We start from the raw sequence: 21,753 nt of genomic DNA on the forward strand, positions 1-21,753 counted from the left end.
ATACCCTACATTATGGCATTTTTGGAACGTCAGAAACACACGACAAAGTAATGTCACGAATCGATGTCATTGAACAAGAACTGGTTATTTTAGTCGGTTACAAAATGTTGTGTAATTATCTCAATGTAAATAAAACAAAATAAATTTCAATAAATCAGTGAACAAAAAAATGGTTTGAATCGGTTCTTTCAAATGAATTGTTCAAAAAAACCGAGTCTTCTAAATGATTCAGTGACAGCCCCCGGAAACAGACGTTTGTTGAAGACGATTGGTGGATTTTGTGAGTGGCGTCATATACCCGCGCTTTGTTTGGAACGTCAGCTCGTTGGCGGGATTTAGGCTCCTGGAAGAGACAGACAGGCAGGTTTGTTATTCTCTGACAGTATCGTGTAAAAACTCTGTATACATACAGCTTTTGTAAACACACCTAACGTTAACGTTATTAGCATGTTTAAGTGTGTAACGTTAAACACCCACGGAGACTTTGCTGACATAAAGAAACTTATATTACCTGCGATTTATGAACTGCGTTAGCTGCTTAACTTAGCATTGTTCCAGTTACATTATTAAACTATCACTAAAGCTGCACTGCGTATTTATGTTATTTAACTATTGCTACAAATCTGTGGATGATTTTATGTGATTCGGATCTAGATTATTTTCAGATGTAACGCATTTTTAAAAGCTTAAACTTTAGCCCCGTAACGTTATCCCTGTTGTGTAGGTTTACAATGCAGTTTTCAGGCAGAAAGAAGAAGCAGATCAGCAGCTCTCAGAGTGATCTGTATGATCACTGTCTTCAATTTTATGGTCAGCCTCCTCTGGACAACATCTCCCTCATCGAGTTTGAGACCTTTGCAGTGGAGAGACTGAAATGTGAGTCTTCAGCACATGACATGTCTGTTTATTAACCATTATAATGCACTAAAATCAGTGTATGATTGTAAAATAGTCATAACTATTAACTATCATAATGCACTGAAAATCAGTGAATGATTGTAAAATAGTCATAACTTTTAATATATTTATAATTTTTTAATTAAACCATATTGTCTCTGATCAGGTATTTCTTGTTAAAGGGATTGTTGACCCAATAATGAAAAAATACTCACTCTGAAAGGGTTTTAAACCGTTGAGTTGTTTATCTGTTGAGCACAAAGGAAGGTAATTTGAAGAATGTTCAAATAATGTTATCCATTGACACAAATGTAGGAAAAATGTACCAAGGAAGTCAATTTTTCATAACCCTTATTTTGTTTTCACTGGAAATAAGAAACTCAAACAGGTTTGTAAAAAGTGAAGGTTAAGTAAATGATGACAAAAAACTCAGTTTTGGGTGAGAGCTGTACCTTTAATCAGTGAATGTAAATGATTTCATAAATGTATAATGCTATTGCTACATGTAAGTTCTTGTTTATTTGAAAAAAAAAACACACACTTCAGTACTCCAGAATTAAAAAAAATATATATTTTTACTGAGCTAATCTTTAGCCCCATTGGAACGACATTATTACATTTAATAATTCCAGTATAAAAATTTGCGAACAATGTGTATATTTATTATTTACGATTATTCAAGAATGCTATGTTAAATGTGTTTTTATTATATGCTTTTCCAAGTGCTCAAAACTGTGGAAAACCTTGGAGTGAGCTATGTGAAAACTACAGACCAGTACATCAAAAAGCTGGAAGCTGAGTTTTCAAGCCTGAACTTTCCATTCAGGGCAGAACTGGTGAGGACACATTCTTCATAAGAAATATATGTGTACATTTCTATACTGTACTTTTGGGCCATGCACTAGTGCTGTAGGCGAACATACATTTTTGTAACTGTACAGTGGGCATCAGAACCTTTCCATGACAATGAATTATTATTATTTAAATATTTCTACTCCTTTAAAACCTACGTTATGTTATTTGATGTTAACTTATAATCTGTATTGACTGCATTGTAACTCTTTCATACAACACCATGTTTTATATACACAGATTTATCGTCTTTTAATTTTTTTTTTATAAATCTTAAACGATTGCAGTGTGTTGTGTGTTTCATCTTAGTTTAATATTCTTTTTTTTAATAACTCAGGATGACCGAAAGGTTCCAGGAGGAACATCTGAATATGAGAAACGAAGAAAAGACCATATCTCCCATTTTATTCTCCGCTTGGCTTATTGCCAAACGTAAGTATTCAGGTTCTGCTAGTACAGATTGATTAATTCAAATAGGCAACTATTATAGTTATGAGTGACTCCAATCTGTCTTTGTGTGTTGAAAATTGAGCTTTGAGTATGTTTATAATATTTAATATTTAAAATAAAAACTGTATAAACAAACGCTTGTATGTATTTAATAAATCGTATACTTTCATTTTGCTTTAGGGAGGACCTCAGGCGATGGTTTATCCAACAGGAAATGGATCTTTTTCGTTACCGGTTTGGGATTCTTCCTTCAAAGCACAAGACTGAGTTTTTGAATAAGAATAATTTGAAGTATGAGACGGTAAGGCTTTTAAAAATGCCTTTCGGAACTTTGGAATTTGTTAATTATTGCAAAACTGTAAAAAGCAAACAAAAGTGACTATTAAAAATGTAACTTTTAATAAATATGTTATAAATCCAGTAACCAAGTAACCATTTTCACAGTTTGAGTTTAGATGTTTTTCTTTATACAGATGATTTATATTGATTATTTCCTTTTAATCAGATTCAATACTGATGTGATGCTTTAACTTTTCAGTATATACCTGACAATATTGTTGTGCAGGTTATAAAAAGGTTTGAAAAATATCCCTTTCACAATTTAAGACTTAAAAACATCTTGAGTTATAGCAGAACGTCTTCATAAAATCATTGGATTAAACACTGATTTATTGAATGATTTTTGTGATTAAACAAATATCTAATCATTCAAAATACTATATATTATTATTGTATGTTTACTTAGATCAAGTAATTTAATGCAACGATGAAATGAATTCTTGCTTTCATGAGTTTATGCTTAAAACAAGAACAAATAACAGTAAATGCACCATAAAAAGGAATCTTTTGTTAGAATTTAGTTTATTCTTCTCTCAGCAAATATTTGTTTTAGTTTGAGCCAAAAACTTGTTTTGATCAGCTTCACAGAAGCAAAACTTTTCTTTCAGGCAAGCTTTAATTAAATGTGTCTTGTTTTAAGCATCTATAGACCTTCTCAGTAAAAAAAAACAAGAAAAAGTTGCTGTGTGAAAATGATCTGGATGCATATTATTATGGAAGCAAAGTAATTCAAAGAATAAGTTTTATTTAATAAATAAAAAGAAATGGAGGTTGTGAAAAATCAGTGTTTTTGCTATTTTTGCCTGTTGAAATGTTTATACAGCTCATTGTGTGATTCCTATGAATTTACATTTAGAGAATACATTGACGTATTTTCTTTCCTTTAAATAATTCATTATATTTCCTTTCTTCTTACTAAGACTTTTAATCCTTTTATCTAATGCAATACTTTGTCCTGAACATGGGAATCTTCATTTGAAATTCATAGATTTCAATTTGTATTCAAATGTCTTTGTGTTTTTTTATTATTTGAAAGGGCCCGATACAAGCACTGCTGTTTTAGAAGTGCACAGAGGTTGAATGTGTCTTCACTCTCAGTCCTGCAGGGGGCAGTTATTCTACACCTAAAGCATTGCTTATTATTTAGTTCATGTCTCTGTTCTACTGTCTTAACAGTTCGATATGATTTCAAATCTGTGCTGGAATGCTTGTGTTTTCTTGCTTAAATAAGTGCAAATGTTATTATATACCAATAAACAAATGCTACATTCTAGATTTGATGACCTTTTTACATGGTGATTGAAATAACTATTTGATTTAAATTTTCATTTTGAATTGTGATGATACATGCTTTGTGCTTTCACTGCCTCTCCTAGATACTCAAAAGTAAATGTCACACTTGCTGTTTTCATTTCACTTTACAGGTTAGCGCCGAGGAAAAGAAAAACCTAAAAGACAAGCTCATCAACTCCAGTTATGGATTAAGTGGAATCACACTAGAAGAATATGAGTTCTACAGAGTAAGTTATTTATGATATTCTAATTAAAAAATGATTGCTAAGTTTCTGACAAAGGGCTGTAAAATTGATTTATGGCAATTTGTATTTTAGAATGCATATTCATGAGATAAACGTCTAAGCTGGAAAGAGAAATTATATTTATGGACATTACTTACAGCTTGTGAATAGTTTTAAACTTTCATAATTTGTAACTATTTTTATGCAAATAGGTCAAAGATGAGATGACAACTTTTATTTCATTTATTTATTTTTCATTTATTTAATTCAATTTTCTAACATTTCTGATGACATTTATAATATAAAATGTCAAAAATGGGTACAATTATTTAATAATAAAAAAAAAAAATGTGTTAATCGCTCAGTGTTACAGATATATTTCCTGAAGAATAGATACAATTAAATATGAAGCTAAAATAAAGCAAGTAATTACAAACTTGGTAAATTGGTAAAAATATTAATTGGTAAAACCTAGTGCTTTAAAGATGGTGGAAAAGTATAAAAGTTTAGAACAGGGGTCACCAAACTTGTTCCTGGAGGGCCGGTGTCCTGCAGATTTTAGCTCCAACCCTAATCAAACACACCTAAACAAGCTAATCATAGTCTTACTAGGTATACTTGAAACACCCAGGCAGGTGTGTTGAGGCAAGTTGGAGCTAAACCCTGCAGGGACATCGGCCCTCCAAGACCGAGATTGGTGACCCCTGGTTTAAAAGGATAGATTGGTGACCCCTGGTTTAAAAGGACAGATTGGTGACCCCTGGTTTAAAAGGACAATTTGTTAATATTGTATATTTAATATTAAATTGATTCTTGTTTTAAATATGCCTGACTTTTTTTTTAATGAAAACAAAATAATTTTACACTGAATTGTATAATTAGTGTGTCACTTGTAAATCATGGTACAAATGTATGACTTACTGCTTTCATAAATGAGTAAATATGGTACACATTCTAATTTATGGTGAAAGCCTGCATTACTCTTACATCTTTAGATAAATCAAAACATCTGCGTCTTTGATTTATGTTATAAAGCAAATAATTTTTTTTGTGTGTTAAAGGTCCCATTTCAGGATGCCCTGGATTTAGTGCGCACAAGGAAAGTCTACTTACTGGCTGGCAGTGCTTACATTCCCCAACACGAAATTATCACCATTGTCCTGAATGACTACCGCACAAGATTGTCCAAAGCACTTGCAGTAAGTAGCTTGGATATTTTAACTTCAGTTTTAGTAATGTTTCTTAAATGTTGCAGTGCAATTGTTTCAGAATGTTCAATCCTTCTCATAACAATTGGTGATACTTGAGATTCGTTTGTACATGGCTGTTCATCTCAGCTGACCGAAATGGATGTTATAAATAGGGCCTGTGCTATGTTAATTTTAGAGATGCACCACTTGACTGGCCAGAAACCGGATCCAGTTGGCTTTTTCTCCAAAATGATCTCTGTTCCTGCATTGCAACAATTTTATACTATAAACTGTTTAAACAGAACATTAATAGATGCCAGAGACTTTAAAGCTCAATTTATACTTCTGCATCCAATGGTTGTTAGAGGTACAGCAATTTTCAAACCAAACCCCCAAAAAACAGGGTATGCTGCTTATAGTACAAACCACGGTACTGGTATACGGTACGGTACTTAATATATATAATATTATTTCACATATTTTTATAAATTATTTAACATAAATTATTTTCATCACTAATTATCATAGTAGAACCGTTCTCAAAGACTTACTTTTAGTAATTATTCGGGTAGCACACACATTCTGAATGCCTTCGGCAGAATTCAAATGAGCCATTTTAATCTAGATTAATTCCAAGATTACAGTGAGATTAATCTAGATTTAAAAAAATGTATCTATGCCTACCTGTAACATGAATACTGGTGCACTATAATGTATATTAATACAGGTGCACTTATTTTATACAGGTGTACTCACCTGGCGATTTCTAAATTTGTGAAAAATATCAGGATGAGCAAGTGACAAATGCTTGACATGATCTGATCCTCCTGAAGTATTGGTAGCAGTGGTTGCATACAGGTGCATAGGGTCAGTTCATTCACCTTCATCAGCTGTTTTATATGCAATATAATGCCAGTTTCAGTTCTAGTATTGTCCTTGTTTGCCAGTTTGGGTTTGATAATCCATCACGTCGTTCTGTTGTGAAGTTTACTATTTTCAGCAGCAGATTGTGAAGCAATGTCAAATATAGAATTTAGCAAAATGATGATTTTGGATTGTTTGAAATAATATTGTGTGGTAGCCTAATGTGTATATTTTCTGACTCATCTACTATGGGGATATTTCATTGTAGTTTAGCCAGATTAAGTTTTTATTTTTTTTATTAAGTTTATTAGTGATGTTATTAAGTCAAAATAAAATCTATTTTTTTTAATATAGCTGTTGTCTCAGCACAAGCCATGCTGCCTCAGCAAACCGAGCTAGACTACCATGGCTCCAATACTGTGAACCAAACTAAACCTTGGCATTATTGTATTATTGTAGCCCTACTAACTGCCAGACCTCACTTTGCACCCCGCCCCCACGGTTCTTGACCCCACCCACACTTATCACAGCTGCTGACGTTATTGTTTACCCTATTGTTGACCTTATCGATTGTTTTAGAACTTCCAATTCATTTGCCTATGGGGAATAAACAGCAGTAAATGTTCATTCTATTTCCTTTACAAACAATTGTGAGAATACAAAAAAATTTAATAAGAAATTAATAATAACAAGAAAATAAATGTTTTTAACATCAAGCAGAATAACAAGCTGTTTTTTTTGTGAATAAATAAATGGAATTGAATGAGACTGGGAGTCTCGAGCCAATAAGATTCCAATGGCTGTTACCGCTTTTACAGCAATACCATTGCATCATTTTTGAGAGGTGTGTGTCAGGATCTGCGTCAGGGTATGGAAAGGGGTATGCAACTGTGCGAAGCCTACACCGCACCTAGTTCAGAACCAAGAAAATAGTTATTGCTGCTGTTCTAGAAGCACCACCTACTGCTTTTTTTTGTATTTTGCAGGTATATTTTGGAATTATACAGTCTAATGAACATCAGTATTTGCTCAAGCTAATGTTTAGATTAATGGTTGATCAAGCTGTATTTTGTTTGGATGGTAATTAAACTGCAGTGGCTGCCTCTAATTGAAGATAGCTGTAGATAGTTTTAATGTGTGTTAAAGCAAATAACACACCTTCTTCATATATATACAGTTGAAGTCAGAATTATTAGCCCCCCTTTGAATTTTCTTTTCTTTTTTAAATATTTCCCAAATGATGTTTAAGAGCAAGGAAATGTTCACAGTATGTCTGATTAAAATTTTCTTCTGGAGAAAGTCTTATTTGTTTTATTTCAGCTAGAATAAAAGCAGTTTTTAATTAAAAAAAAACTATTTTAAGGTCAAAATTATTAGCCCCTTTAAGCTATTTGTTTTCGATGGTCTACAGAACAAACCATCGTTATACAATAACTTGCCTAATTACCCTAACCTGTCTAGTTAACCTAATTAACATAGTCAAGCCTTTAAATGTCACTTTAAGCTAAATACTAGCTGCTTGAAAAATATCTAGTCAAATATTATTTAGTATCTCTAGTCATTTTGAAGGAAGGCATCATTGTAAAGGGTGTTACTTTTATACCAGACTAGGAATGGTTTCATATGGAAATTCTTATTCAAGTTCAGAGATCTGCACGGTCCCACATTTAGCATGTATCCCTGGACAGATATCAAAAGGTTTACTTTTTCTGAAGCCTTCATAGAGCAGCTATTGTGAGCAACAGAAATGGAGCGTGTGGCTCACAGTTAGAGTTGATGGGGAAGCTGCGTTAAGGTGGTCTTGGATGACTAGAAAGGTAATGCCACGGAGAGGTTATAGCTGTCATGAGATTGCTTTTTTTTTAAGAGTGGGCGTCAGAGATGATAGTTTGGAGAGGCTTAGAGTAAAGTGCTTGATGGCGCACACTGTGAAGTCATGGGTCATTTCCACCCCAGACGGAGATTAAAAGGCAGCTAGGAGACGGAGGAGGTCACGGGGAGGGTTGTTGGTCAGGAAATCAAAAGGAGCTTTTCTGTTTACTCCTGCCAAGATTGCTGTACCCTCCATGTAGAAGACTTGATCATTTCTTCCCCCACAACCCTAACAAATGGTAGCAAAATGTGCTTCCCTGCGATAGGCTATTATCCTTTGAAAAATGATGTTTGTGTTTGTATTCCTACCATTGAGTTTCACCCCTTGCATCATATTTATAACGCATGTTAATGTAATGTGTGTCAGGAGATTCCCAGCAGACACCGCTCTGAAGGCTTTTCATGCTTGACGTGAAGCGTGAGCTTTGCTGCTGCCGCCGCCTTGTTTTTATTTTCAGCAGCACAAGCACAAATATTCAATAAAAAAACACGGGATCATACAGGCTCACATCTTTGTGCTTGAAATGCTGTATTTTTGTTTTGAAGGAATGATCCATCCATCCACCCATCCATCCGATAGTCTTGCTTTTTCCCAAATTTATTTATATACATTTTTTTTTTAATTCAATTCAATTCACCTTTATTTGTATAGCGCTTATACAATGTAGATTGTGTCAAAGCAGCTTCACATAAAAGGTCATAGTAAATAGGAACAGTGTAGTTCAGTTTGTAGTGTTTAAGTTCAGTTCAGTTTAGCTCAGTTCAGTGTGGTTTAATAATCACTACTGAGAGTCCAAACACTGAAGAGCAAATCCAACGATGCGCAGCTCTATAGATCCCGAACCATGCAAGCTAGTGGCGACAGCGGAGAGGGAAAAAACTTCACTAATTGGCGAAAGTGAAGAAAAAAACCTTGAGAGAAACCAGACTCAGTTGGGCACGACCATTTTAATTTCTCCTCTGGCCAAACGTCAAGTGAAATAATATTTCTTTAATCAGTATCATGACATCTTTCTACACTCAGATTTAAATCATATTTTTTAAATATTTTAATATTTTTTTAATCTTATTTAATTGAAGTTATGAACTTGGAATTTAATATTGAAAACTATTTGTTTATTTATTTTTACAGCTTTTAGGACCATCTATCTGTCTGTCTACATATCTATCTACCTACTTACAGTACCTACCTATCAGCCGACCTACATGCATTTTTTTTTTTCTCAAATTATTTTTTTCTTGCTAAAACATGAAAGACGCTTTGTGATTCTTTGTTAGTATTTTTAATAATTTTCTTCTATGTGGATATGATTATTAGACATGGGACATTAACCTTTTCTGAGGTTTACCATGATTTTTAAAAAGTCAAGGTTTTAAAACTGCTGAAGTTTTCTGTCATGCTTTTTTTAAGGAACCTCCACATCAAAAGCTACTACTCAGCCTACAATTCAGAAATCTATTTGAAAAATAAATTGCGTACAACCATGCTCTGGACCTGAACAGTGCTGTGGATTATTTCCAAAGAAAAGAAAGAAATCAAAAGATGCTTTTTCAAGGTCTTAAGAAATCTGTGTTTTTGAAGCTAATGAAGATAGCAGAAGTCTTGTTTTAATTATTTAGCCTGAGATGTTTACTATTGCAAAAGTTTCTTAAAATACAATATATAAATATTTTTTTATCCAGATATTAAAAGGAACATATTAGGAGTTCACATGCAAAAACCTCCAAATCCCATCTGAAATGTTCTCCTAAATAAAGCATTTTTCTCAGCCTCCTATGTTTAAGTTCAGTTATTTCACTTTTAACATAATGAAAAGAGCTTATTCGTCACTATAAAAGTAAAATCACTGAGCCTACACACAGGAGTTTGAGAAAAAAATGCTAATTTTAGACAAAAATATATAATTTAGACGTTTTGCATCTAAACTCTTTTATATTGTGCAGTGATCACAATACCATGATACCGGGATATTTTTATCGAAGGTTATCATACTGTCAGAATCTTATACCGGCCCACGTCTAAGATGATTAGGTTTATGATGATGATGATGAGTGTTTCTCAAATAAAATGGCCCTAAATGTTTTCGATGTGTATTTAAAGACTGGAGTAATGATGCTGGAATCACAGGAATAAAATTAAAATATATTTATGCAGGAAACAGTTCTCTTAAGTTGTGATATTTTGCCACATTAACCGGATTCAGAAATTCGGCAAGCATAAGCGAATTCTTTCAATACCTGTTGTATTTATATATTTACTTTATAGCAGTAAAACAGTTTAAAAGATCAACACTGCTCTGTTTTCCCATCAAGGTGTTGTAGCACCCATTCACCCGTTATCTCATTGAGGTCAAGTATTGCACTAAATAAGTAATGCAGATTTAATATTTCATCCATTCTGCAGAACAATGTGTTTGCTGTTAAGGTAATAGTGCCTGTTTGTCATCCACACTCCATTAATATCCCAGATTCAGATGAGAGTTTGCGTGATGGTAAACAATGCGGCAGCAGGTTTAATTGCACTTATAACTGGAGAAATTACAATTTGCCCAGGATATAGGGAACAATAATAAATCGGGCAGTGTTGTGAACTCCGATTACTTAACGACATTAGTCTGCCTAGCTCGGGTTTAATTGGGTATTTTAATTGAAACCGGGGAGCGTTTGTGTTCGGTTGATCACTGGTAAGTAGAGAAGAGACAGGCTGTGTGCATTTAGTGCTGGCATGCTCTCTGCATAAATTTCCTCACACTTCTGGGAGAGAACTCTTTTTGTGTTATTTGGGAATGTTTTAAAGGAACTATTTTCTTCTGGGCTCCTTTCTGAGTTTTGGGGCACTCCTAAACGCTGGATATTATGATTGTCATAGATGGATGATGTAAAATTAAGGCTCTTCTCAACGTGGTATATTATTTTTCAGCTTGGCAGATTTTTTTATTTTATTTATTTTGTCATCTGCATGCCGTCTCGTCAAGGCCAGGCATCAGAGCGAGTCTGCCAGGCAGTTGGACAGCTGGTGGGATGGGTTTTATTTCAGCTGAACGTTCTCGGAGAAAAGTCATTTGAATTATTATTCGGTAAGCTCTTGTCTGACCGAAGCGCAGAACAGACACGGCTAGTCAACAATCTCCCTCCTGCCAATATATTGAAGCGGCATAAGCCTGCGCATTAATTCATCCTGGCTAATGAAAACATATGCTGCCTGCACATTTTCTTTTTGATGGTGTTCGGGATGGCCAGGCTGGAGGAAAATGAAATGTGTCAATCTTCATATTACCGTCGACTCTATAAATCAGGACCGCAATGAGTCTTTTATGATACTTGGAATCATTTCCAGAGGGACTGTTTGAAATCAATTGGCCGGTTGAAAATCCTCTACCAGGCGTCACCTAGTGTAGCTTAGAAAAAACATTTAGTAGAGCTTCCAGCAACTGTTACAGGGGAATTTTACTATAAGTGGAGAATGAAATAATTGTGTTTGGTTTAGTAGAAATTGACAGGACTAGATTGTTTTCCTGGGGTTTTCAGTGACAAGAGTGACTGACTTTTCTTTTAGCTTCATTGCCATTAAGAAATTAAAGAAAGTGAAGTTGAGCTTTATCGTCATTCCGTTACATGTGTGGACATACAGTGTACCACGATGCTACGTAAATAAATATACATGCATAAATACATACAGTGGAAGAAATAAGTATTCAACATGTCACCGTTTTTCTCGGAAAGCAAAAGCTGCGTCCCAAATGGCACACTATGCACTTATGCACTATGAACTTAAGCACTTACACACTCAACAGCATATTTTATGAATGTAGTGTCATCCCAAATGGAACTCAAATGTTTTATTTTTTGCGAAGTGGAAATACAAACCGTTTCCCAGATGACGTTTGACAGTTGCCAAATTAGATAAATAAATGACCAAAGTACCAAATAATACCTACTATGAGTATAACCGCATTCACCATCGGGAGGCGGCATAATCACTTTCATAGGAGAATTTCGCTTCCACAATCCAAAATAAATAATGTAATACAACTTGTCAAAAGCTCTGCCCCTTCCACTACGTGAGCAAAGCTGCGGTCGTGGAGTGTGTGAAGTGTCCATCATTCCACACTTACAACAGTTGAATAAGTGCATCATCAGGGTGATTAAAGTGTGCTTATTATTTTTAGAGTTTTCAGTGTGAACGCACTATTTGTACTATTAAAAACAAATTAAATAAGCTTATAAAAAGGGCAGGTTCTATTGTGGGGTGTGCACTACCTGCCATAGAAGAGATTGCACATGATCGAATGCTGGACAAATTTGTCAGTATAATGAACCATGATAGTCATCCCCTTTTTGATACAGTCCAAGCGTGTGCAAGCTCTTTTAGTACAAGATTAATTCAACCCCGGTGTTACAGAGAAAGATACAGGAGGTCTTTTTTACCAACAGGGATCAGATTGTATAACCAAAGTCATACCAGATGAAATTGTGCTGAACTGAATTAGATAATAGATATGGACAAGTGTTTACTCGTTGTTTTTGGAACTAAGGTGTGCAGTAAGAAATGTAATTTTATTATTGTTTTTATATATGTAACTTATTTATTTTTAGTTTGGAGACCTCTGCTGTGACATGTGAATTTCCCTTTGGAGATTAATAAAATCAAACAGAACAGAACAGATAAAGTGCTGTAGAATAGTGCATAAGTATGCGATTTGGGACGCACCTATATTTCTAAAGATGTTGTTGACTTAAAATGTTTACCAGATGTTGACAACAATCAAAGAAATGCATATATGAAAAGAAAACAAATCTAATTAGTTGACAAATTATGTTACGTGTAATTAAATCAAAAAAGTATGAAGAAACACACACACATGAAGAAAGAGAGGTGTAGAAAAGCAGTGAAAGCTCAGACAGCAGCTGAAATCTTGCAGTAGTTCTTCAGTAACACCTCTGCCCTTCCTCATTGTAAATTAATATTAGCTGCTTTAGTCCAACATCTACATTAGCAGGATGATGAAGATGAAACCAGAGTGGACATTTCAGCAAGACAATGATCCAAAACAGCTAAGCAAGTAAGAAAATCAAGCTGTAGAATGGTCCAGCCAGTCACCTGACTTGAATCCATGAAAAAATGCAAAATAAAGATCAGTTTGGATAGACAAAACCCACAAACCCATCAAGATTTTTACATTTTAAAAAAATCACACTCCAGCAATGCATGTGACTTTATTCTGCATATGAGAGTCGTCTTTAAGCTGCTATCTACAATTTATACAAGTACTTTTACAGAAGAAAGAACAGTATTGTGCAAGATATGCTAGCAGCTAGCTCTCTGCAACTCTCACATGGTCGCCCACTGAAGCTACGGTCAGTACCTGGATGGGAGACCACATGGGAAAGCTAGGTTGCTGCCGGAAGTGGTGTTAGTGAGGCCAGCAGAGGGTGCCCAACCTGCGGTCTGTGTGGGTCCTAATGCCCCAGTATAGTGATGCAGTTACACCCTGCTCAGTGAGCGCCGTCTTTCGGATGAGACGTTAAACCGAGGTCCTGACCTCGAAAAACCCCAGGATGTCCTTCGAAAAAGAGTATGGGTTTAACCCCGGCATCCTGGTCAAATCTGCCCACTAGCCTCTGTCCATCATGGCCTCCTAACCCTCACCATATCATAATTGGCTTAATCACTCTGTCTCCTTTCCACCAGCTGGTGTGTGGTGTGCGGTCTGGCGCAAAATGGCTGCCGTCGCGTCATCCAGGTGGATGCTGCACACTGGTGGTGGATGAGGAGATTCCCCCCTATGTGTAAAGCGCTTTGAGTGTCCAGAAAACGCTATATAAATGTAAGGAATTATTATTATTATTAATATTTTTATTATTATACTGTGAAAAAGAGGTATTTTAAGGTTGAAGAAAATAAGTTGTGCAACATGATTAATTTTTGTCTTTCAAATCTGTTTATTTTTATGTAAATGATACATTTTATGATCTTTTTGCTGTTGATTTGTCACTAAAATATAGCCTAATAGCTTACTGTTTGAGATTTTATTGAAATGATGAGCCAAATACCAACTTATAATCAAGTGCGACTTGTTTTTCAGAATATTTATAGTTTTTCTTTTCTCTACCGATCCAATAAATTTCATAGTCTATAAATATCTCTCTTAATAATGCTGATTTGTGTCTGGATTGTGCAATTTCAGTGCTTATTCACCACGTTTCATCGACCGCCTAACAAAATTGCTTAAACTCAGCTGAAACTTAGTTTTGCCTGAAAGTTTCAAAGGTTCCTTTGGCAGGCAAACTGCAACTTGCCAATTATGATTTAAAAGCCATTCATCGTGTTCGGTTTTCAAAAGAGCGGTCACCAGCCAGCAGAATGAGCTGAAACACAAAGGTAGTCATGTAGAGTTAATTGTGTCCATGACGAACAAACAGAACGTCTGACATGGGGATCCATTCTTAATCAAAGCTGAGCTGCGGCTTATGGGTCGACATTTAAAACGCTATTTCCATCAAAGTCAGTGTAATTCCCTCGTTGTTCAAAAGTCATCATGGATGAAGCAACCCGCTCTGCAAATATTCAACACTTTTTGAAAATAAGACCTCTAATATAATGAGACTGTCCATTGACGGATATTATTATTAGCCAGAGCCTTATAAAGCATGTTAAAGGCTTCCCCAACTCACTAATTCTTTTTCTGTCGCACTGGTAATGAGGTTTGGTTTAAAGCGTCAGTGTTCTCCACTTTTACACTGTTCACATGATTCCTGTTTTATATGCTTTTTAGCGGGCAATAATGTGTTGTTTACACTAGTACATTTTAGTTTTAAAATATAAATTTTACATTAATCCAGCATCTTCTGCCCCAAAAATGAAGCATTTTGAACACATTAAAGACCCTGTTTTAATTGGAAAACGCTGGTGTTCTATTTTGTTATAGACTAAAGGAAATGCAAACATTTTAAAGTGGAGGTGCAGCTATCCATAATCGCTGACTGGTCTTCTAGATTGTTGCATATCATTCCCATTACGTATAATGCAATTTAGTCAGTGTAGTGTGGATGGAGATAATTTTTGTGAAGTAAAAATGCCAGTTTTCCCAGTGATTGGTTGCAGCTGGAAGGGCATCCGCTGCGTAAAACATATGCTGGATAAGTTGGCGGTTCATTCCGCTGTGGCGACCCCGGATTATTAAAGGGACTAAGCTGACAAGAAAATGAATGAATGAATGAAAAATGCCAGTCTGGATCAAGAGTGTTTTGCTTTAAAAATGCTGTTTTGCTACAAATACGTGTTGGAGTAAATGCATCTTAAGATTTGTCTATTTAAGTAGTTCAGATTTCTTTACTCTCTTTTTGCTAACAGTTATTCATATACAGTTTACAACTGAACATTTACAAGGCTCCATCTCATTCTTCGCCTTTGTCATTAGAGAAATTTTAGCATTCTAAATTGGTTGTATTAGCAGTTGATGTGTAAAGAGCACTACCATAACTAGTCTTGCAGATGCTCATTTACGGCCAACCTTGGTTTAGTGGGTCACATTGGGTCAGAGTACATGTGGGACTGTTTTATCCTTCACCAGTCCGATTCTGCTTCGTGTTCACCCACTGTCTGCTTGCAACGATTCTGAAATACAGTACATTTAAAACTTAACCTTTTCCAGAATCCCTTGTTTAAGTGCGGTTCTGAGCTTGTGATCTCATTGTGCCTGACATTGCTTGGCCACCATCAGCTGTTCACTGCTTTCCTTTCCCTTTCAATAGTTTGATTAGCGCCATCCAAGCTTGCGTGCTACGCGTGATCGATGTTCAAAATAGTTCAACTTTTGCAGCCGTGTCGATTATTTAATACTGCTTGGAATTATGGTTAACAGAGCAATATGCTGGTGTAACTGCATTGATTTAATTCCTGCTCACACATTTACTCTGCACCATGCCTGCTTGATGCTTCAACACAATCTTTATGAGCTGTAATGGGTGTTTCCAAATCGTGCTGAATGCTGTACACCAATCATAACAGCAATCACCAATCATCGGACCTGATGCAGACCTTCACCTTCAAATTAGTGTTACATAAAGGATGGGTTTGGAAAAATGAATGGCTTAATAGATCATATGGCGTTCATTGGGATAATTAGGGGAAAATAAATGCATATTATTAGACAATGAAAGTCTTTTTTGACTTTGCATGCTTGTCAGCCTGTTGTTGTGGACCCCTAAAACCAAACTATGACTTTTTATAATGTATAATAGGGGCTCTGTAAGTTTTCCTTCACTAAAAAGTTTCAAATCTGGGCCCTGTACTCTAGAAAACATTTGCCAATTAGTTGTAGTTTTATGTAGAGTTGATGTTTTTATCTCTAAATGAGTTTGCTGAAGTTAAAAGAACACTGAAATGTTTTCTCAAACTCTGCTAGTTCTAATTATGAATCTAAAAATATTATTAAAGCCCTTACTGTGCTGTCTGATCCATGTTTACCATTTTTTGCGAGGGTTTTGACTTCTAAACTAAACTTTGCTGAAAGAACAGTCTACATTTTACTGAAACAGTTGGAAGTTTCACTGGAAATCTTAAAAATAGACACTGCCAATTTGGAGCTTGCATAAATCTTTTATTGTTAGATGTGCACGAGAGGGAAGCTTTGACAAGACTTTTAGATATTTGAAAGTTGGGTTTTTCTGTTCTTCTGAGAGTTATTACTTTAATTAATTTGGCGCAAAATAACACATTTAATTAATTCTGTTTAAATACTTTGGAAAGGAATCAAGTTCTGAAACATCCTTTTTCCCCTGAAGAATTGACATTTTTATGTTTGTGAAACAAAGGAATCTTACCCATGCATACTGAAAACCGCTGAATGAATCCTGTTCTGTCATCATGGAACTTTTTCCCCCTTCTCCATCTTTATTTTTTCCTCATTAATCTCTCAGACTCTCTTGTGAGATGCTGTGTCTGCTGTAAATACACTGCTGTTCAAACGTTTTGGGTCAGCATTTTTTTTTCCCCCACCTTTTTTTATTTATTTATTTATTTTTTTAAATCTACACTTGTATTCAGCGAAGAAGCATAAATCAGAAATGACAGTAAAAAGTTGTATATTAAAAAAATAATAACAACAGAAATTAATAAAGAAATTGCACAAAACTATTTGCTAATTAGGTCACACTTTACAATAGTGTTTCATTAGTTTAAGAACCCTTATTAGGCATTAAAAAAGGTTTGGTTTTGGGGGTCTCCAATAACAGTCTGATATGCATGCAAGGTCAAAAAACACTTTCATTGTCTTACAATATGCATTTATTTTCACCTAATTATCCCAACGACTCCCAACATACAATTTGTTTAGCGATTCATTTGTTTCCAAACCCCTCTTTAGCACAATGCTAATCTGCGCCGATTGACTCGATGGCTCAGTCTGTGGCAATTGGTCGACTGTATTCAGCGCAAGGCAGAGAGAAACTCCCACCACGGCTTATCAGCATTGTTGAAGTAGCCAGAGTGCAGAGTATATCTGTATATTCAATATATATGTATAGTCTGTATAGTCAATCTGTATATTTACACTCACTACCTACTTCTATTTTTTAAAATATATTTATTATCTGTTTTTTGTCCTGTCTCTGTTATCCTGTTGGACTGTAGAAGCTCTGTCACGAAAACAAATTTCTCGTATGTGTGAACATACCTGGCAATAAAGCTCTTTCTGATTCTGATATGTGTGACCCCAATGCATTAAAGTAGTGCAATTAAACACCAGCATATAGCTCTTAACCACAAGTAAATACAACGACACGCATTCAGTATTAATCCACACAGTTGCAAAAACTGAACTATTTTGAAACTTGACCACCGCACGTGTGTAGGATCAGCTCACGCTAACCATGTCAACGACAAACGGCAGAGGATCACGAACTCACAAGTGCATTTAAATCCATAAAGAAAGTGGCATGTGTCGTGTTTTCAACGTAGCTTTAGAAGCAATATGTGAATATAAAGAGTTATCCAGATACAGTACAAGCCGCATAGAGTGATTACAAGTAACAAAACACTATTAAATGTGTATTTTGCAAGCTAGAGAAAACAAGGAGGCAACCATTTTATCCACACTTACTTAAACTTGTGAAATGGAGGAAGAAACTGATCCATGAACTGTGTATAAAGTTTTTTGTCAAGCTCATACATCAATAGTCTCTTCTGATCTTTCCTTTTACAAACGGCTGGTGAATCTCTCATTGCAGGGTAGATCATTGCAATTATCACCAGAACGTTCGCTCATCTTCAGTCATGATCAGTCCCACACACACCACCACTCTCTTAGCGTTTAAAGGGCGCGTTCATGTTTTATCGGATCCGGCACTTCATATCTGGTATTGTTTCGTGTTGACGTCAATACAAACAGGCAAAAGATCCAGACGAATGATAATTCATTGAAATGACTCTGAGCCAAATCTTTTATTAAAAAAATATCTATATTTTTAAAGAAGGTGCACTTTCAGATTTTAACCTCAGCTGGATGTTTTCATTCACTTAAAGCTGTTACACACTGCATGGAAGGTCATTTTCAAAAACCCATGATAGGGGCTCTTTAATGTATTTACTATAATGAACTGATAACAAACAATACACGTGTAGCGTCTATTAATCATAGTTCATGCTTGTTAACACTAGTTAATGCACCATGGATTAACATAATGTAACACTGAAGAGCTTTATTTCCATTAACCAACATTTAAAAAGATAAACTGTAGTTAATGTATTGTTCGTTATTTGTTCATGTTAATAAATACATTTAATTAACATTAATACATTTACATTTAGTCATTTAGCAGACGCTTTTATTCAAAGCGACTTACAAATGAGGACAAGGAAGCAATTTACACAACTATAAGAGCAGCAGTGAACAAGTGCTATAGACAAGTTTCAGGTGTGTAAAATCTAAGAAGCAAAGCATTAGTTTTTTTTTTTTGTTGAGAGAGAGTACAGTTAGTGGTATAGCCAGAGAGGCAGTTACAGATTAGGAAGGAAAGTGGAGACTAAATAGTTGAGTTTGTAGTCGTTTCTTGAAGACAGCAAGTGACTCTGCCGTTCTGATGTAGTTAGGGAGTTCATTCCACCAACTGGGCAGATTGAATGTGAGAGTTCGGGAAAGTGATTTCTTTCCTCTTAGGGATGGAACAACGAGGCAACGTTCATTCACAGAACGCATGTTTCTGGAGGGCACATAAATCTGCAGAAGTGAGAGCAGATAAGGAGCAAAGCCAGAGGTCGCTTTGTAAGCAAACATCAGAGCTTTGAATTTGATGCGAGCAGCAACTGGCAGCCAGTGCAAACAGGTGAGTAGTGGAGTGACATGTGCTCTTTTGGGTTCATCAAAGACCACTCGTGCTGCTGCGTTCTGAAGCAGCTGAAGAGGTTTGATAGAGTTAGCTGGAAGCCCGGCTAGTAGAGAGTTGCAATAATCCAGTTTGGAGAGAACAAGAGCTTGAACAGTAAGTTGAGCTGCATGTTCAGATATGAAGGGTCAGACCTTTCTGATGTTTTAGAGTGCGAATCTGCAAGATCGAGCAGTTCTAGAAATGTGGTCAGAGAAGTTTAGTTGGTCATCAATCGTTACTCCAAGGCTTTTAACAAATTTAACTAAGCTTTTTCAAATTTTTTAATACAATCCTATTGTGTTTTCTAATGATCACCCAACAATGGTCACCCAACTTAATTAGATCTACTTTTTTTTATCATTTTCTCTTTCAACTATCAACCGAAACAAAACAAAGCAAAACAAAAAACAAATAAAAATAACTGCAGTGCATTTCTAACAATTGTGTGTACTGTAGGTAGGAGCTCAATTGAGGTGATAAGCTTGTATATGGCTTTAAAAAAAATCATCAGTTTTTTTTTTTTCCCACACAAGAGGTTCTTCAGTTTATTTTTGTGAAATGTTTCCTTTTATCACTGGGTTGAGAAATATTGCCTTGTCGCTAGGCATCAACCACTTTTAGAAAGTAAAGCTTGACCTAATTGAGTGTCACCAAGGTAGAGTCGAAAAAACACAAGCACTTCCACTCTGCCTGCCAACAATTCAATTGAAGCTGTCAGTCTAGAGCCCAATTTCAGGCATTTGGCTGTAGCTGATGTGTGCAGCCAGAGCTGTGGAGGTGCCGATGGATGGATGGACACATGCTGAAGAACATGGCAATGGCAAACTCTCAATCATGCCGGGTCCTTCCGTAACTGAAAGGCCATCTCAAACAGTTGAAGGTTTATTTTTCCCCTTGTCCTCTTGGGTGATTAATGGGCGAGCATGGCTGTTGTGTGTCCAGACGAAGGGCTGATTCATTCCTCGCTTCATTATCTGATCAATGCGGAGCGACTCTGATAACAACTTGAGTCAACAAAGCTCGGGGATTGCTTGGATTGGCTTTTTTTTTTTTGCAAAACATTTCGCTCCATTGAGTCATGAGGATCTGTTTCACTCTGAATAGACCAATATTTAACTGTATCTTAATTAAGTGAAGTATTTAAATGAAATTCCCCCACGGAAATTAATCAGTTGGCTTGTAAATGAACATAAATTAACGATATATGCAGCTATGTGATAATGCTGTCTGCTAGAGCATTAAGCAGTAAATTATAGCAGGACCGTTAATGGATTGATGAATGCATTTTAATGATTTTGAATGTAACCTTCAGTGCAAATCAGCATCAGTAGTACCGTGCACAAATATGTGACTATGCATGCACAAAAGACATTGAATGCATTGGAAATGCAGGGTGGGTGTTTGTATGGGCTTTGAATGTTAACTATGTTATGTTAAGTATTGTTCTCCGGTCCATTAAGCCATTCCGGTCCATTCATAAAGTCATTGGCTGCGGCACTTTGAAAGAGCAAAAAATAAAAACAAAATAAATGAATAACCATGGGTCTGAATGGAACACTGCTTCTTGCACAGTTTGTTTCACTTCATGCATTAAAGTATTTTTATAAAATGTAAAAAATTAAGTGATTCTGTTACTTTAAAACGGGGGTCTCAAGCTCAAATTGGCGGGGGCCATAGCAGTGACTGACAATTCATAGGAGGGCCGTTTTAACATTCAAGCACATGAAAAAAAGTGGAAACCTGATGTAACTGATGTGCTCAGACATTCTTCCTCGCAGTATATGCAGTCAAAGCTCCTTTTTGTTTCTGGCTGTACATATTAAAGGGGTAGTTTAAATTGCTATGAAAATACTACAATTTAATAATAGGCATAATAATTATTATGGTTATTATTATTACATCCCAATCAATTGTTGCTTAACCAAAAGTTTAATAGATAGCATAAGATAGCAGAATGCAGTTTGGGTAACTTTATTGACTTTACTGGCAATTATTCTTCTCAGTATCTTTCATTTTTGTAAAACTACAACAAAGAGGGGAAAGTATGTGTATATATTCACATTTATTTTACCATGTTCAGTACAGCCAGCAGTAAAACTTTCCTAATGCACATTTTAATACAAATCTTAATATGTATATGAGGAAAATCTATTAATGAGACCATTTGAATCTAATATTAGCAAAATATTTACACCATCAGCATAACGTGTAAGCCATGAAGATGTGCTTGTGCAACAAAATACACACGGTATAAATCTGATTATAATCAAATGACCATTGAATATTTACAAAAATATAGCTTTAGTAAAAATCAGCTCCAGAAATAATCTGCATGTGCGTTACTCTGCACCACACGCTGAGAGAAACTGAAAGTAACCCAAATAAACACCACAAGTGGCTATTTG

At 35.5% G+C, this 21,753-nt stretch overlaps 1 protein-coding gene across 1 annotated transcript in view; it reads left to right on the forward strand.

Moving 5' to 3' along the window:
* The first annotated feature begins 342 nt into the window (after window positions 1-342).
* prim2 (DNA primase subunit 2) overlaps window positions 343-21,753 on the forward strand; it is a 159,461-nt gene continuing 138,050 nt past the window's right edge. Inside the window, exons 1-7 of the mRNA XM_056471464.1 lie at window positions 343-364; window positions 725-876; window positions 1,621-1,733; window positions 2,087-2,181; window positions 2,380-2,500; window positions 3,963-4,058; window positions 5,117-5,254. Of these exons, the coding sequence (XP_056327439.1) occupies window positions 732-876; window positions 1,621-1,733; window positions 2,087-2,181; window positions 2,380-2,500; window positions 3,963-4,058; window positions 5,117-5,254 (708 nt within the window). The 5' untranslated portion in view covers window positions 343-364; window positions 725-731. The remainder of the gene's footprint in view (window positions 365-724; window positions 877-1,620; window positions 1,734-2,086; window positions 2,182-2,379; window positions 2,501-3,962; window positions 4,059-5,116; window positions 5,255-21,753) is intronic.

The sequence above is a fragment of the Danio aesculapii genome, chromosome 13 (assembly GCF_903798145.1).
Source record: "Danio aesculapii chromosome 13, fDanAes4.1, whole genome shotgun sequence".
NCBI classification, from domain to species: Eukaryota; Metazoa; Chordata; class Actinopteri; order Cypriniformes; family Danionidae; genus Danio; species Danio aesculapii.